General features: G+C 34.5%; 1 protein-coding gene across 2 annotated transcripts in view; it reads left to right on the top strand.

Annotated features, from left to right (window-relative positions):
- Window positions 1-19,385, top strand: part of Cluap1 (clusterin associated protein 1) — a 34,385-nt gene extending 15,000 nt beyond the window's left edge. For both annotated transcript variants that reach the window (XM_075374473.1, XM_075374471.1), the window contains exons 5-8: window positions 5,045-5,262; window positions 7,625-7,775; window positions 13,254-13,422; window positions 19,004-19,385. In XM_075374473.1, coding sequence (XP_075230588.1) covers window positions 5,045-5,262; window positions 7,625-7,775; window positions 13,254-13,422; window positions 19,004-19,233 — 768 coding nt within the window. In that variant the 3' untranslated portion in view covers window positions 19,234-19,385. The remainder of the gene's footprint in view (window positions 1-5,044; window positions 5,263-7,624; window positions 7,776-13,253; window positions 13,423-19,003) is intronic.
- Window positions 19,386-19,612: the final 227 nt, after the last annotated feature.

Raw genomic sequence — 19,612 nt, 5'->3', positions numbered from 1 at the left:
ATGACCTACAATCTGGAAGAAAGGACCGATGTAATTTTTACATACGGAGAACAAAATAAATGTGTTAGAAGAACTTCCCAAGCGTTTAATGAACGGCATCCAAAAAAATGTTTCACACTTACATTGTAAAACTTGTAAAAAAATTCCAAGAAATGGGATCTGTCATGAATAAGAGATGTGCAAGGCAAAACGTTTTAGATGAATTACTTTGTTAGAATCTTGAGAAATGTTTTAAGGTCCTGAGACATTTGGTTTGCTTGGCATTTCTCCCACCACCACCTCATTTGGTCGCTCTAAAGTATACGACCAAATGTCTGTGCCACAAACGGCTACTGAGCCTCAAAACAGTTTAGTGACCAATGTCCTAACTAGCTCCTAGAGCGTACCTATAAGCGTGGTACCATACACGTTGCTTGCTTGTCCCACCACCCACTTTCTTATATCACTAAAATGGATAGGTGCACACTGTCAACTATTAAAACATACATGATTATCAATAATTAGATTTATCACATCAATGACAACAATTCGCTGCCATCTCTAGGCCGCTGAATGCCAGCAAGTACCTGTCCACCATTAAAGCGCTTGGAGTGTTAATCTGCTGGTAGCCAGCCATTTCTCTTGATTAGCTTTCTACAGCAGCGTGGTAGGAGTCTTTTCCCTTAGGCAAACTACTGATGTCGATTGAACAAAGCAACGGCACCAAGGAACTCCCACATGGTCTGACAATACAGCTCTTGCCACATTGATTCGCCGTTTGTGACCAATTTTTCCCTTGACCTGTAAGTTCCAGGGTGGCCTGAGTTCTGGCCCCCCCCAAGAGCTGGCCAGTCGAACATCATGTGTTTGTTCAGCTGGACCTCCCTGCAGACACACTGCTCATCAGCTGCTAGGTGGAACTGAGACAAATATTGGTTTAAATTTACATGGTTGAAGATCACTCAGGCTCCTGTTGCCCTTAAAAATGAAGGAGAGGCATACCATCCCCCCAAATCCTGTATAAACTTATACAAGGATATTCCTTTATTTGTGGCGTGCCATTCTTGCTGCCATGCTTCTATCATGAGGCTGTAAGATAACATTTAAGATGCAATCCTCTGTGCCAATCCCTATTGTGAAGCCTTACTGGCCTTGATTTAGAAGCGAGTTCATATCGATGTCTTACCGGAGCCATTATACAACCAGCCTTTCAAGCAACTTGCCGATTACTGGCAAGAGACTAATGGGTCGATAACTGCTGACCTCACTCGGATCCTTTCCTGATTTTAAGAACACCCTCACCAAAGTCACCATCCATCAAGTCGGAAAGCAACTCCAGCCTAGGCACCCCGAGAACAGCCTGCCAAGCGGCTCTCTTATGACAGGCACCAGATGATTTAAAATATCCAGGTCAAGTTGGTCAATCCCCGGTGCCTTTCTTAGTGCCATTCAAGAAATCACTCGATCTATATCTACGGGTTCCACAACCCGTACGCCAGGGAATGGTGTCTCACGCTCCCTAACACCGACTTCTGCTTCACGCTCCAGAGCATCTGGAAACAGAGTATCCAGGAACGCCTGGTAAGTCACCACAGAAGTTAAAGTGTGGTCAAGACCACCAAACGATCACTGGACAGCACGTGCAATGGCTTTGGCCAGTAACATGACTTCGGGAGCTGTCAGGGGTTGCGCGGCAACTCGCGCATGGAATCTTGCCAAAAGTTGAATTTGGCTTCCTTGATGGCATGAACATACTTATTACGGGCGCGCCGGTAGATCTGCAGACCTTCAGCGAGCACGTCATCAACGATAATCCCCATTAGGGGGCGACGCTGGTATCTTCTCCTAGCGGACCTAACTCTTGCGCGCACCACAAGAGTGGTTGTCAGAGGACCACCACTTTTTCCAAGGTTTCCGCCTACTTGAGGGTCCATCCATTGGCCGAGGCCGCCGTAGGACCCTTTTGCAGCCAGTCTTTAAATTCGGTCCGGCCGAATTGTTCAGCCATCAATTCCACCTCCTCCCGTGCTCCATGCGCCATTCCAATCCCTGTGAGGCAGCCACACACTCGCGCCGCACCCTGTCCTGATCCAGGCCCCTTAGGTTATAACGTCCCGAATCTGAAGCTCTTGGACTGCCACCGTAAGCGGTGGTCACTTCAAATGATCACTCACACCGGCCTTGGGCCAGACAGTCCAACTACTTGTACACCTAAGCAGATCGCCCGTCACCAACAGGTGATGTCGATGCAACTTTCCCTCAGTTCGGAAGAGAAAGTCGGCGGTTGTTCTGCCTCATTTAGCAAGTAGAGGTTCCTGGCTTCAACGAATTGTGTGAGACCAGCGTCTCTGGGGTCAATGAGTGGTGAACACCAGGCGGAAGACTTGGCGTTAGCGTCCAGAGCAACCAGCACTCTGATGCCCGGGAGACCGTCCAGAATCCACCCCAAATTCGCCAACAAATCATCTATACTCCATCCAAGCTGGAAGTATCCCGACAGTACAACAGCGGTACTACGTTAATAGCCTGAATGAATCTATCACCTATTACATTACCAGGTGAGCGTTTACAATTTCGTTACCAAGCAAGGCTGTCCATTATCACACAATCTGCTCGAGAAGTCCAAAGCTAAAAGCTCCTAATGCATAGCACCGGCAAGGTTGGAGTGAATCGCTTCCCAAACCTGCCAGAGGAACCAGGAAATTTTCTTTGGCCTCACAAACCTATGAAATGGGGACATGATGCAACAAAGTAAACATCCTTATTTAGTCAACAGTGGCACTACTGCAACATACTTCGCGGCTGTTTATCCCAAACTCCACAGCCGCGCAGATTGACTGACAGCTTCTAATCGTTATCAGCCCTGATGACGTGAACGTAGGCGTGCTGCACTTGTAGTAAGCAATTTATCGCTATCGGTAGTTTTACAGCATAGGGCCAGAGGCCGAGAACGATCAGAAGGTCCTGGGTAAGTTTCAGTTTTTTTTTTTTGTATTGGTCAAGCAACCACCCTTGGGTCACTTCAAATGGATTGACCCATAGGCATTTATTAATTGAATCATTTCTTCACAGAATTCAATCCTTCTGTCAGCATCATCCTCATTCAGTTCTTGATGCAATTGAATTTTATATGGATAGAATTTTAATGTAGTGAAAACAGAACCATAAGAAACTCCACTTTGATGGGATATTTCACGAACTGAGCTCTGAGGATTTACTACTACTACATTTATAATATTTATAAAGTAAGATGATATTAATCATTTTAAAATAACAAATAATGATGACACAGAGATTTTGCAATTTTTACAAAAATTGTGTCAATAATATTATTAACAATACTATGTCTATTGCACCTTTTGATCACAAACACAGATCACAGTGGGTCAGCCATTCCAATGCTTCAGGGGTAAAATCATGGATGTCTTATAGCAAGCCACTGAAAGATGTATTTGGACAAACCAGGACCAGGTGGGCGATCATTTGCTCTTCAGCTTCACATTGGTTGCATCGTGGGGTTTCCAGAGCTCTTCTCACTGTCAGGCTCTTGTTGGAGATACTGTGATTCATGCAAATCCTGTTGATGTTACACCACTGTCTTCTGCGAAGAGTAAATCCTGGTACCCTCAGATTTGGATCTGCCACAAGGTTGGAGTTAGGGATATTCTGACCTTGCCATAGTGATGTCTAGTTATCCTTTGTGTTATCTTTGACCCAATCAACAGCTGGTACAGATGGATGTCTGGACTTCAGTTTCCAGTGCTGTTGTATGCGAAAGGACCTGATCGCAGCAACTTCTTCCTGGGCATAAAACCAGCCTGTTCCATTGGTATACCATTACTTACAATGGTGTTAGACGCACAAGTAGTATTCTTTCTAAGATCTTGAAACATACGCTTAAAGTGCTATTGATCTAGCTTTCGGGCTGAGCGATGTCCTTCCCAGGCTTACAAATGGCAATTACTTTACTTTTCTTGGTAACTTACCCCTTTGCAGGATATCATTATAAAGATTTAAAAGCCATCGTTTCATGTTTGGACTGATGTGTTTAATAAACTCAGGATATATATTGGCTAATCCAATTGCTTTTTTAAATTTTGTTAAATTGATTGCAGCATTGAATTCTTCCATTGTGATATGGTCCATAATGGGGAGGAACTGTTGATTTTTTTGAATTTCATCAGCTGCATACCTCACTTCTCTTTTGTATGTCTTATCAATAATGATCTTCAATAGGTTCTTAATTCTTTTGGCTGTGGCTTCTGACCTAGGGTTGTTAGTAGTAGTGATTGATTTTTTGTCTGGTTTCAGCTTCCACAATAAATTTCATGCTGTCTTGTTGCTATGCTTAAAGTTGAGGCTTTCCGGTATTTCTTTCTAGCTAACTGTTTAAGTGTTGTTTAGGACTTCTAGTAATTGCTCGCCTATTGCCTGGTCTCTTGAGCATTCGTAAGCATTGTGCAGGGAATGTAGGATGTTATTACTCCTCAGGGGATATATTTTTTTGGCAGAGCTGACTAATAGAGCAGCAAATCTTTCGTAGTTCCTCTATTTTTGATGTGATCCATTAACTGGATCAGTCTTTTACTTTAAGAAAATATGAATAAATTGCTTTTTGTTTCATTCTTCCAGGATCAATCATTTTTTAGTAAAGATTTTTTCGTAAACCTGACAAAAATAGGTATGCTCACCTGTGTGTGGCTGCCACAGGTAAACTGCTTAAATAAAAAATTTAAATAATAGTTTTAAGATCCTGAACATATAGGAAACAAGTGGGTAAGTTTCAATTTTTTTTTAATTGGTCAAGCAACCACCCTTGGGTCACTTCAAATAGATACCACAATGCAGCGAATCAGTGTTGCCAATAAATTTACTTATTCTTGGTAATTTTTAAGGTTCATAGGGTACCTTTAGCGTCAAAATGCATTATTATTGTATACATTGTTATTGTATGAGAGGGGGGTGCAATGAAAATTATGATTGTAAATTGGATCGCTAATACTGAAAGGTTGAGAAGCGCTATCTTAATCTGCGATTATTTCTTAACATAAATTTTTTTTTTCAGGAAGCAAGAAGTGCTAGTGTAAATAATCAGTTAGAAGTGAGTGCTGTTGAAGCTGGTCTAAAAGAGGCAATAGTAACTGCTAAAGAAAGTATTAGTAACACAAAAGCTCTTATCGATAATATTTCTAGTACTGAAGCTAGTCTTGATACTAAAATTGAAAAGAAACAAGCTGAACTGGAACGAAATCAAAAACGTTTACAAACCCTTAAAAAAGTCAGGTAATATTTACTTATCATATTTAAAATAAAAATTATTAATTTTCTCAGTTTTTACTTTTGGCCATCGTGGATAATGATGTTTTTATTCATGATGGTTAGTGGTGAAAACTATACACATTTATTAGTCTGTAATGACAAATCATATTAAGTTTATGAATTATTAATTTTTAAAATTATGTTATAACACTTTAATCATTTTGTGACAACTTTCAATGAATGTTGCTGCTCTTTTCCATATACCCCATATGATGTTATTGCTAGTTTTTTGAGTTGTCATTTGAATCGTCTGTTAATTTAATGTATTGCTGCATCTTTAGATACTTTATAAATGATATGTATGTTAAGACATGTTTGTTTATTTTACATGCAGAGTTTCAACAATTTCACAATTTGTGATTGTGATTTGCTTCTAACAGGGGGGTTGTCAAATGGTTGACAATGTTGAAATGGAGCAGTTTTAAGTACCAATTATATCTTTAAAGTTGTATCTTGTTTGACCAAAGTAGAACATTATGCGACGACAGCAATTTAATTTATATATTGTAGGAGCAGTGTGCTTATTTGAGTGTTGTGTGTGATTGTTTGCTTTTAGTTTGAAGGCTGCATTATATCCAGCATCTTTAAATTTGAAGATACTTTCTCAGAAATGAGTCAGTGATAACATGTTTTGTTGCGATTTATTAGAAAACTGTTACTACTTTTGTGGTACTGCATTAATTGTTAATTATGTGACATAAACAATGTTTTTTTCTGAAATAGAATTAAGAAATAAAACATACTAATTGTAAATTAGGTGGGAAGTTTTTTTAGGATATGGTAATAATTTTTTTTTGTTCAATTGTGCTGGCAAGAAATGTGGATAATCATAATTTTTGAGGATACAACATTTGTTGAAAATGATTGCTGAAACCATGATTGTACAAAGGACATGATAATTTTCTTATGCCCCTGTCTGGACAGATCTTATTTACATTTACATTAATAATTTGCACATGATATAGATGCTGTTGGCTTTGCAGAAGTTTCCAGTCATATAAAACGTTTTCTACTTTTAACTTTTTTTGTACAGTTTTGTGAATTTTTCCCCAGTCTTCCTCCAATATGACGTCTAGAACAAAAATCTGGTTTCTCTTAATCTTTCGTGAAGAATTATAAAAAACGTTTCATTTGGCAAATGACAATTAGGAAAATATTCTGTAAATTGGCGGCACACTTTAGCCAGTTGCAATATGGTAGTTGATATTTAAGATATATCTACCATTTTTTAATATGAAAATAAATTTCAGTTCTCAAAAATTAAATTAAGTAAAAAAAATATGTCAAAACAAAGCAAGTAATTAAATGATTTTCGAAAATATAAAAAATATAATTATAACAATGAAAATGAAAATAAAATCAATAGCCAGGTCCACTTTTTTTAAAATTTTAATACAGTTGTCCTATCATTTTTTATGATTTAAATTATTAAATTAAAACCAATTTGTAGTAACTGTAGCATATAATGTATGGTCCTTATAAGAAGATATACATACTAACTTAATCTAATCTGGTCAGAGGCAGATTTGGTCGACTGATCTAACAAATTTACTCTGAGGTTCATTGATCTTTTCTTTCATCCTCCTCCCAACAGCTTCCTCTCTTCCTGGATAGGTTCCATGTGATTTGTATCAGTGGTTGCCAAAGTTTTATTGTGAGGCTGTTGTAGTATTATCCTGGGATTGCAAAAAAAATCAACTGTTGGTTGAAGTGCCTTACAGGTAAAACCAAGGCTCCTATTCTTCCAGAAATTTAAACCCAAAAACCGTTTTAACCGTACCATATGCTAAAAATCAGTAAAGCCTAAACAGCTTTATTTCAGTAAGTACTTTATTTCAGTTGGGGTATCGCTATAGTGTCATTTTCAACTAGTGCAGGTGGAAATTATCTTTTATTCATATCTTGAAGAACCAACAGAAAAAGATCATTTCTTCAAACATTATGTCGCATAACTTGACATTATGATTGTAAATTACTGTACAATAAATGCTGCTCTGAGATATCAGGATTTTAATAGTACTTAAAATATCGGCTGAAATCAGACTCAAAAATTTTCCTTTTTAATTATTATTCTTCACATTCAGAAAATAACCAATTTTGTCACTTTGTAATAATATACCAATTTTTCTGTAACATCAGTTAAAAATTTGTTGTCGGTGTTAAACTGCACGATTAAATTATACATTTGAAATTATTTTTTAAATACTAAAATAACCACTATTTTAAAATGGAATTGTAGTAGTAGTCAAGGGTTTTTTGTCTTAAGTAATGATTTAAATTTATAGATTTAACTTTTTTATATTAACTTTTTATTATTACCTATTAGACCACCATTTTTGGAAGAATTTGAAAGATTAGAAATTGAATTGCGTCAGTTATACCAAGACTATATAACTAGGTTTCGTTGTGTCGCTTATCTGGAACAACAAGTAGAAGATTTGGAACAAGCAGAACAGGAACGTATGGAACAAAAGCAGGTGATTATTTTTTTTATATACATACTGAATAAAATATTTTTAGAAAGATTTGATGTTTTTTTATTTAGCTTTCTTTTACAGATTCAGAGAGCGTTTGCTTGAATATAGTTACATAATTTGATGTTAGGTAATGTTAGTTCCTCCCTATATAATTCACAAGGTTTAATTTCATTTGTATAAGTTAAATCATTAAAAATTTAAGGAGCATGTAAGGATATAATACTTTTATATCTGGATGTTTAAAAATTAAACATTTTTCACAGATCTACCAAAAATTTAATCTATTCAGTCATTCAAGATAAATCTGTATGCGGTTAGGAATAACACATCGTCTAGATTATCTCTGTCAAACGTTGTTTTTAAAACATCAGCTCAGATGAAATTCTTCTCTCTCTAAATGCTTTGATGCAGATTTTGCTTAGTAGATTAGTTCACCACTTCTGCACTTTACAACAGCTTCTCAGTATTACATCTAGAATAGTCTATGTAACTTTATTTGGTATGCTGTATTACATAGAGTGTTACATTTACTATATATATATATATATTAAAATTCTACCAGTAAAGGTTCATTCTGTTAAATATAGTGTAGTAAAATTAATTGAAGTGAATTCCTAAGCAGAAATAATAATAATAATATGTTTTAATATAGAAATTTTTGTTTTGATGATTCTATTATTTATTTTGTTATTTTTTTTTTATAGAATACAGTACATTACTTATATTGTAATGTACAAATAAAGAAATAAAAGTTATTCAGTGATTCATTACAATATTAAAAACTGTTAATTTATACATAAACTATAATTTATGTAGTGATGAATCATATCTATTACGCACATATATAATTTACACATTTGAAAATACATAGTTCTAAAAATGTATTAATGATCTGCTTTTATAACTCATGCAGTAAAGTTAATGTAATTTGATGATCTCATTAATTATTTGATGTGTGTGTATATATATGTTAGTGTTATTGTAATAAATATGATTTGGTATTAGCTATCAGATAAAATATCAATTTTAATATAGTAATTGTTTAATAGACAATTAAAAATTGTATTTAATAGTTTATTAAATTACTTGTTTATATAAATTGAAATTGGGTAGCCATATTCTACAGTCAAACTTGCAGTGCAATTTCCAACCTATTAAATTATGGGGCAAAAGATTGCTTCTTTTGCCACATAACATCTTAATAAATCAAAAAATGTTTCAAGAAAACTACTGCTCCAGCTGGAATGTCTGTCTGTCAGCTGGATATTTTCTTCACTGAATTAAGAAAGGATTGAAATTATGAATGGCCTCATAATATGTCTTATCAAAAAAAAAATAATACTGTAACTAATTTAGTTTCCTTTAAGACAATAATTTTCAAAATTAAATTGTAACCTAAGTTTTTACAGAAAGTAATGCTAATTTCAGAAAAATATTACTTTAGGTGGGATTTCAGCAAAAGAAATAGAGAAATACAAGGCGCAGTTCAAAAGTAAGGATCGATGAGTTATAAATAGCAATGAGCAATACTGATTGGTTTGCGTATGTGCAATAGCTGTAAGTGGTGTGTTGGGCATGTAACCGCCTTTAGTTGATTATTATTTATCTTTATGAGACGTTGTATTAAAATAAGTGCAGTAATAATAAAAACCTGACCCACTGGGTTGATCTAGTGGTGAGCGCGTCTTCGCAAATCAGCTGATTTCAAAATTAAGAGTTCAAATGTTCAAATCCTAGTAAAGGCAGTTACTTTTATATGGATTTGAATACTAGATTGGGGATACCAGTGTTGTTTGGTGGTTGGGTTTCAATTAACCTCACATCTCAGAAATGGTTAACTTGAGACTGTATAAGACTACACTCATACATATCAGCCTCATTCATCCTCTGAAGTAATACCTGATGGTGATTCCCGGAGGCTAAACAGGAAAAAAAGTAATAACACCCCCTGCCAGTTGTGAAGTTCAGTCGATGATTAGCCATTTCTATTTGCAAGGGGACATAATGCTATTAAAATTCACAGTCGATCATGTGAAACATATAGGCCTGCCACAATGAGTAAGGAAAAGTGAAGCGATGGTGTCTTGAGTTTAAGGAAGGCTGTTCAAATGTTAATGATGAACAGAGCAGAGGCAGGCATAGAGTCTGGACTGACGATCTTGTTGAATGTATGAATGCAAGAGTGAGAGAAAATTTTTGCTTTACAATTAGCAATATTTCTGTAGGATTTCCAGAAGTTTGAACAATATTGTTGAGAATCATGACTGACACTAGGCGACTGTAAACTGTGTGCACAATGGGTGCCGAAAATGTTTGCTGAAAATTTCAATATAAGTACTAACATCCTAGAAATACTGTGTCCAAAAAAGAACTCCAGGGTTTCAAGAACGAGTAAATTTAATTTTGGAGCACAGGTCAAACTGTTATTAGCCCAAGCTTCATTATCATGGCATCGCCACTAGAGAAAACAGTGTGTATATTGGTTCATAGAAACAAAATCAGTGACTGTCATAAAGAAACTATACATGAGTCTATCATAGAAATTCCCCGAGTGACAAAAGCATATGTAAGTAATGTGAAAAGTTTCTGAAAATCTGAAGCATTTTTAAAGAACACTCACCATGTAGACCTAAATCAAGTGCCAAAAACACATACAGAATTTGACTGCCTTTCCAATGAAGTCCAAAACACTCAGTTCATCATGTTAGCCATCGACTAAACTTTCCTTAAAGTTTTGTCCATGATGTTGTTCATAAGTCAGTTAAACTTTGTGCTTATAAACTGCAGTTACTCCATGAAATTAAACCTAATAAACCAAAAAAAAAAATTAAATAACAATAACCCAAAAAGTTAAATTTGTAATAACCAAGTTAGATTGCATTTCTATTGATAAAAATTACTTGCAGCACATTTTATTTTCTGTTGCAACATTTCATATCCATGAAGTATTGAATCATAAGTTTTGAGTTTGGGGTTCAGAAAATCCACATGAATTGGTGGAATTCATCCACAACTTTTCAAAATTTAATGTCTTGTGTGGTATCATGCATAATCAAATTTTTGGCCTTCCTTTTTTCTTGAGTAGACTATTACAGGCATAGTGTACACAGACAGAGATATTTGTGTTTTTACTCACTTAAAATATGGAGGGTCTATATTTCACACAGAGTTCCTCCACATTATGCAGAAGTTTTTTGGACTGTCCAACGATAGGTTCCCAGAATGCTGGATAAGCAGAGATGGTCCCATCATTTGGCTACTGTTAAGTCCTGATTTGACAGCAATGGATTTCTTCATTTGGGACATTGTATACCAATAAATATCCAGTAACTAGACTACCTGCACCAAAGAATAACAACAGCTACTGTGGAAGCGATTCCCGCAGACATGCTCGTCAGAGTGTGGAATGAGGTAAATTATCAGTTTTGACATCTGCAGGGCTATAAACTGTGCTCATATTGAACTACATTAAGATATAAAAAACTTTATACTTTCATATAATAAAACACATGCGCAATTATAAATATAATAAAGTAAACTTAATATAAAACCATGGAATTCTTTTTCAGACACCCGCATAATAAGATGTTTGACAAGGTTATGGTAATCTAATTATATTGCTCTAAGATTGTTCCTGTTTAGTCTAGTAGATCATTTAGAAACAAAAGTCTAGTAGTTGTCCATTCAGAAACAAAAAAATGAATAGCAACTGCAAAAAAATCATGTATAGAATAAACTGAAACTGTCTGATGTTCAAGTTGGCACTTCTGATATAGAAAGTATCAGCTGTTTGAATTATTATATTATAACATCTTTTGCTTACTTCAAAATGTTAGCTTTGCCTGAAACATGTACTGTGGAAAAACAGTATGTTATGATAAGGTTTTTATTTTCTGAAGATATAAAACAGACTGAAATTCACTCACAGATGTTAACGTATGGTAAAAAGTGTATTAAATGTGCAGATTTTTTTAGTTAGATAATTTAAATCTGTAGAATAAGTGAAACAGATTTTCATCATAGCAGAAGATCAGTGGAAATTTCAACTGACACTTAGTAAAATTGCATTAATTATCTTATTTGCAAGAATCAACATATAAATTTTTGGTTAATTGCTGAAATTTATAGTACCTTAAATTCAAAACATATTCAAAGCGGGTTCCCAAGACAGTTGACTGAAAATCACAAAGACATCTGAATGTCTGTACTGAACTTAGACAACAGTTTTTAGCAGAAGGTAATGTTTTTTTTAGATCTCATAATAACTTGTGATGAAACTTGGATTCATCATTTTGTGCCAGAATCCGAACGTCTGAGTATGAAATGGAACATCCATCCAACTTCACCCAAAAGAAAAAATTCAAAACTTCTGTGCATCAGCGTACAGGTGATGCTAAATGGTGTTTTAGACTATAAAAGCCCAGTTTACGGCAATAATTTAGAAGAAAAATGTGCAATCAACTATTGTGACATGCTAGAAAATAAAGTAAAACCTGCAGTAAGAAGGAAACATACTGGTTCTACCTTAAAAGGCATAATTCTTATGCTCGATGATGTCCATTCCCATATGACTCAAAAGATATGAAAAGCTATTTAAAAGTTGGGTTGGGATATATTGCCACATCCATTTTACAGTCTCAAACTCACACATCACACTTTTTTTTAATTTTGTCCTTTCATTGAGTTTTTGTGCGACACTGTGTTGGGCAACAATAAACAGGTCAAGGATGACTGACATGAAGGTGAACAATTCTTTAGTACCGGATTAAGAAAGCTCACAGAAAGGTAGAAATGTAGCTGGGGATTATGTTGAAGAGTAGCGTTAGTTCCATTGTCTTCAAATAAATAATCGTTTTCTGCAACCGTTTGTCTCTTTAATTACTGAGAGTCTCAATTATACTTTAATATACAGTGCAAACATTTTATTGTGTACATCATGATACTCTATACACTATAATTCCGCTGTCTACTATAATACAAAGGGTACTCGCATTTGATTTCATTCATGGTATGTAGTTATGCACAACTGATAATATCTTACAGCAAGTGTTGGAAATGTCCACCATTTTCTTGAAGACAGGTCCAAATCCTGCACACCATATTTTTTGACACCGTTCGTAGGACATCAGGGTTAATGGGATTCATATTTTTCGCTTACTTTTGATTAATCAGTGTCGGTGTGCTCAAGACAAATGATGTGTATGGTTAAATGATCTTACTGTGTAATAGTTACAACTAGGAGTAGTTCATTAAATTATTCAGTATGCTAGAATAATTTTACAGTCTGGGAAGTCTTGTGTTTATTGTGAAGATGAGTATTTGTTGCAGCTATTTTATAAGTGTATGGTAACAAAAGAAATGTATCAAGAAAATTATACCCATTTGAACATTTATAAATAAAAACATTATCAGGAAATAATAAGAGTAACCATTGATAAATTTTTCTTTATTTGATGCATCAAAATTATTTATTTTTAGGCTGCTACTCGAAGAATGTTAGAACAGATGAGACAAGAAGAAGCATTGAAATTTTTAGATGACAGTTTAGATGCAGCTCCAAATCAAGATGTTATAGAAAATCAGGAAGATGTTGTACCTGTATCAGTTCAAGAAAAACCTATTGTAGGTCGTATTCGTACTGCTGCTAGTAAGTGTTTAAATTATTGTTGCCATAATTATTAAATGAATACTTTTGGTAAGATTTCTGGAAACTTATTTGATATTGAAAAATTAGGTTAATTCATAATTATTTGTCTGATTTTAAATAGATTGTGATTTAATTTATTTGCATACAGTGAAAATAGGAATCTCATAGTTGCTACTATGGAATGGTCTTTAGAAAATAGAAAGGTCTTTGAAAAAAGTACTTTAGAAATTTCAAATAAAGTTTAACCAAAAAAGTGCTCTTTTGAACGATTATCTTTTGCCATTTTTAAGGTAAATCACAATCATGTCATCATAAAACTTGTGTGTTTTCTGGATGAACTGTGATGTGATTTTCACAAGATTCTTTCTTTTGAATCCACTTTACACCATTAACTTTGAGTTCTGTAGAGATTGAAACAAATATTAGCGCAAAATCAGGACTATATGTTGGTTGTATCAAAATTTTCCAGTCAAGCTTTCTCAAATTAGAAACTGTAATAAAATTTGTGGGGTCTGGCATTGTTCTGATGGAAGACTCTTTTGATCCATTTCTGGTCACGTTATCTTAACTGCTTGGCATAATCTTTCCAGTTGTTGACAGTAAAAGTTAGAATCAATCTTTTGACTGGGTAGCAGCAGCTCGAACTAAACAATTCCTTTGCAATTCCACCACACACATTGTGTCAATCCTGGCTTTACCAGATAAAGACATATCACCTAGATATAAAATTTTTATATTTATGTGATAATACTATATATTTATACTTAATATAATAAGATAATACTTAATATATTTATGTGACATACTGAAATGAATTTATGTATGTTTTAAAAATGATAGGCTACTCACTATTGCCTTTCAAGTTTTTAGGTTTGTTTTAAAATATGACTATTTTAAAAAATAAATATAAAATATATTTAATTAAAAAAATTTTGCAGTCCGCAAAGGATCAGTTAAATGTTGACAAAGGTAGTTAGTTAATTAATATACTTTTTTGTGAATTTAGACCCTAGTATAAGTTTTAGTTGAGGTTATTTTTAAATTGAAAGAATGGATTGAACTTAATTTTCAGTGTGATTTCTTAATTAACAATATTATATTACTTTAATTTTTTGTATTTGTGTACATACACAGTACATACAAAATCCAGTTTTTATATATTATATATAATTCTAATTTTATTATTATTGATTTGATGATCAAAATATATGGCGATATAATTACCATCTACCTCAGTGCGGGAAGTCAGTCTTAGATCTGTCTGTGTCTAACACTAACTTAGATGTGGGGTTGGAAATTGATCATCTTGTTAACCATGATCAGCTGCACGATACCCTTATGTTGCAGGTAATAGTTAAGATAACATCTTCATCTGTGGATAGACAAGCACTGAATTATGCCAGGGGTGATTATCTCAGTCTATATGACGCTGTTGGAGAGACAGATCAGAGCTTAATCTATATTTCCTCTAACGTTGAAGAGGCAGCTTGTTACTTCACTCAGATTATGCCTGTAAGAGGATATGGCCATCCTGACCCCATAACGGAAGACATCTGCCTTTAGTTGATACTGGTCACCACACTATGCCCTCGGTTCCTAGTCCTGATGGGCTTTACCTGAGGTCATCTTCTAGACTCTCAATACTTGATTACATGTTTCAGTCATCAGTACGGCATTGATGAAAATGACTCAGACATTTCCAACATTGTTAAAACCCATAAAACTATCAAAAGATATTTTTCAAACTCACCTAAACCAATTAAAAAAACTGATAACCAATAATTTTGACCTACCATACCAAAGCAACCAAAATTACCTATCAACCCACAAATATACCAAACAACAACTGGGCCAATTGTCGAATGTGCCTACTTTGATGGGCAAGCTCCCAAACAGGTGTAGAATAGTAGCCACCCAGCTTACTGTTCTAAATTTATATATTGAGCAGACGTACACACATGATGCCTCAGATGAAATAGTTCTATAGGCCCCCTCCTCCTATCAGAGTAAGTAACAGGAGACACTGAGTCCTTAACAGAATATCACAGTAGCTTTTATACCTGATTTTGTTTGCCCAAACAGGTGCTGTGTAAAGTGTAATCACCTCACATACACCTTTATACAAAAATTTTCATTATTTTAAAATTTAGACCCCCAATCTGGGTGAACCACCCTATGAGCATTACATGCCTTCTTAGCAACCCTGAAAGTGCTCCATGAATCTGAAAATAGGCGTTGACCTCGCTCTCGAAAGTGGATTAGAGCAGAGAGAGATAGGGTATGTTTTATTAGATGTTTATTAAATTTGTGAATTTTTTCATTATTTTTAAGTAAATCAAGAAGACATTGAGTAAATTGAATTGTAGGACATAATTGTCATTGTTGCAATCAGCACTTTGTTTTGTTGGTATGATGAAAGTATTTTTGGTGTTTGATCTGAGTACATAGTTTTAAGTTAGATATAGGAAGTTTTTGTGTGAAACCTTGAGGTGGCGCTTCTGCAAGTCGGTTAATTTGTAAGTTAAGGGTTGTAAGTTATGGCAGGTGGTCGTAGTTGGAAGAGATCATATGAAGGCAATATCAGGTTGTGAATGGATAAAATTTTAAGTAGGTGTAAGTGAGCATTAGATGATAGTGAAGCATCAAGTGTACAGATGAGCATGGTTTCGAAAATAAACTCAAGAAAATATTCTCAAGATTACTTAAATTGTGGGTTTACCAGTACTGAAATAAATGAAGAAAAAGGCCCCTATGTGTCATTTTCTCAAATTTTGACAGCAGACAGCTTGAAAGCTAATAAACTTAAACATTTGGAAACGCTTCTTAGTGCATGTGTTAACAAGCCCTGAGAATGCTTTAAATTAAAATTAAAATCATATGAAAACCAAACATCATTTTTAAAAAAAAATTGTGAATATAAAAGCTTTACTTGCCTCTTAACAAAGTTTCACATAAAATAGCCAGATGTAAAAAGCTCACACCCTTGTTGAAAAGCTTATTTTGCCAGCTGCAATTGAGATTGTAGAAACTATGTTTGGAGATAATTTTGCCAAACAATTACAGTCTATCAAATGATACTGTTGCCCATTGAATTGGTGATATATCTGAAGATGTACAGCATCAGCTTTCCAGGAAGTTGCGTGAGAAATTGTTTTCACTTCAGCTTGATGAGGCAACAGATAGTAATAAAGTTGCTCATTTCCTTGTGGTAGAATTTAGTGTGGACTCAATTTTTTATGAGATGGTAGATGATGAAATGAAGCAACACTATGTTCTTCTTGAATCATTATATTTAATTTCTTGTCATCCTTGACATTTTAATTGAATTACAATAGTTACTTAAGAATGTATGACACTTTAGTCATAATTGAACTTTACATTATCAAGAAGCTATGAGTCCCCTTGGACTGAAATGAAAACATGACCACACTGCGCGTGATTCTGACGTAGAATGATCGTACGAGCTTAACTCCCGGTGAGCGCTAGCACCCACTAGATCGCAGCACCGGACAGCTCGACGTGGAACGGAACACCTTGCCTATGTTCGATTTTGTGATGGTATGTTTGTAGTAGAACTACTTTTCTGCAAACCAATAGAACTCAAAGCAACAGCACTTGCATTGTTTGCTATGATTAATGATTTTATAAACGAGGCAAGCATGGAGTGGAAAAATTGCATCAGAATATGCACAGATTCAATGTCTGGAAGACTCCAAAGTATAAAAGCACTAGTGAAACAAAAATCTCCACAGTGTGTCTGGACATATTGCATGATCCATTGAAAAGCTCTGGCTTCCAAAGAAATGAGTCCTGGTCTGAATATTGTGCTAACAACAGTTGTAACCGTAGTAAATTATATAAAAATGAGACCCTTAAAATCAAAAATCGTTTCTGCACTTTGTAAAGACATGGGGGCAGAAATTCAGTGTTAGTATTTTATTGCACAGCAAGATAGTTATGACATGGGCAAATTTTGCAGTGTGTTTATGAATTTACTGATTAAATTGCCATTTTTCTAGAAGAGGAAAACTGACTGGAAGCAGAGAAGTTTCAAGATGGTTTATTTGTGATGGAACTGAGCTACTTGGTCGAAAAGTTCAAGAAATTAAATACCTTGAATCTTCAACTCCAAGGAGCAAATACACATGTTTTGGATATGAGTGAAAAAGTTGAATTTTGGAGTAGAAATTTAATGCAAAAAGCCTAGAAATGTTTGTAAAACTGGATGAATATGTTAAAACTTACAAGGCTGAAGAACAACATGTGGAAGTTGTTTTTGTAAATCATTTAGCCATGCTGTCAAAGAAGTTTAAAAAAATATTTTCTTACTGGTAACAACTTTGTAGCCAGTTGCGAGTGGGTGAGGGATCCATTTCAAAATAATCCCAAAGGCTCTCAACTGCCGAAGAATAAATCTTCATAGACTTCAAGGCATTTGGTGAAATCAAAAGACAAATTAGTAATAAATCACTCTTTGAATTTTGGGCAGGGGTGGTTGAAGAGTTTTCTGCACTGAAAACCAGAGCATTTCACCAGAGCAGTTATGATCACCTTCTCCAAGAAGACATTAATGATGAAGTTCTGCTATTTAATTAATGATACAGTAATTCATTGGGCAGAGTAAATTCGTGACCTGGGATTTAGTTTGAATACCAAACTGTTCCTGAATAGCCATGTAGAGAAGGTAATATCTAAAGCAAGATGGAATCTTGGACTGTTTCTTTGGGTGTGCTGGCACTTTCAGTGAACTTGTATCTACTTGCTATATACCCGACCATGGTGAGATCAGTTTAAAATATTATCCAGTGGTCTGAAATTATAATAAACTAAATACCATCGAAGAGATAGAAAGAGTTGAAAGAAAATTCCTATTCAACTTACGCCTGTGTGGTTTATGTACCAGATATAAAACATGTGAAGAACTATGTGAATTTCTTGGTTTAAAGAATCTTAGAGAGAGGACGTGCCAGTATGACGTAATGTTTATTTACAAGGCACTGCACAGATATATGGATTTAGATGTTTTTGTAGTAGGATTAAGATTGCCTTACGGAGGCACGAGTTACTTTTAAGTGAAAGGCGAGATACATTGTTGCCTATTGCAAGATGTATAGGGAATTTAAACAAGATCAACCAAAGCAACGGACCTAGATATTTTTGAAAAGAAGTCTATGCATTACTAGGAATATGCTGCCATTGTCTTAATCTTGCTTATTAAGCTATGAAAAATTTCAGATAGTTTTCAAGGTGAAGGATAGCTTTTTATTTAACTGAAGACACAAATTGTCTAACTGTGTAATTGTAAATTCCTAAGTCATTTGATGAAACAGATGAATCATTTTGAAAACTTGATTCTAACACTGTTTAAAATTTATCTATTTCAGTTTAAAAATGTTTGTACAACAGTTCAGACTTGCTTTTTGCAAGGTTGGTGTTGATGGTTCTACTTCAGTAACAATTATCATTAAATTGTTTGGATGATATTTGCAATTAATTTAAGAAATTTTTACATTATAGCAATAATATCCACTGATAAACTTAGTTAAATTCTTTTTCTAATCTTTTTTAAAATGTTTTACAGATACCAGAGTTCTTACTGGTAGAGGTCGACGTAGAGTTTATGGAGGTATGACTGCTGGTGATGATGATACTGGAAGTCTTGATTCTGATTCAGATCTTTTACTTGATGATGATGATGAGGATGATATTAATTCACAGTTATTAGGCTCGGATGATGAATTAGAATTGCTTAGGAGTGCACCTGGTGGCAAACACACTGAACAAGTTCACAGTGATGATGATGATTTCTGAATTTACAATTCCGTTATTTATGAAGCTTGTATGATGTTAATGTACATACTAAAATGAATGTAATTTATGTTTTAAAGATGATGGGCTATTTAAAGTGATGTTTTTTAAGTTTATTTTAAAATATGTTTAATGAATAAAAATATTATTTATGAGCCTTTCTTTTTTGCAAAATTAAGACTGTCAGTAGTAATGTTTAAAATCTTTTGCATACCACAGAAAAGTCGAGAACTTCAACTAATTGTAGATGATACTTCAAAGCTGAAGTGAGGAATGGAATGCTGATTATTAATGTGTTTTTAGTTATTTGCACATTCCTTCGTAACGGGTATGAAAATGTTCTGTTATACATTCAATGGAATGTAACAATAAATTAATAGTA

Source organism: Lycorma delicatula, chromosome 9, assembly GCF_047948215.1.
Source record: "Lycorma delicatula isolate Av1 chromosome 9, ASM4794821v1, whole genome shotgun sequence".
Classification (NCBI taxonomy): domain Eukaryota; kingdom Metazoa; phylum Arthropoda; class Insecta; order Hemiptera; family Fulgoridae; genus Lycorma; species Lycorma delicatula.
This window is presented reverse-complemented; position numbering and strand designations above follow the sequence as displayed.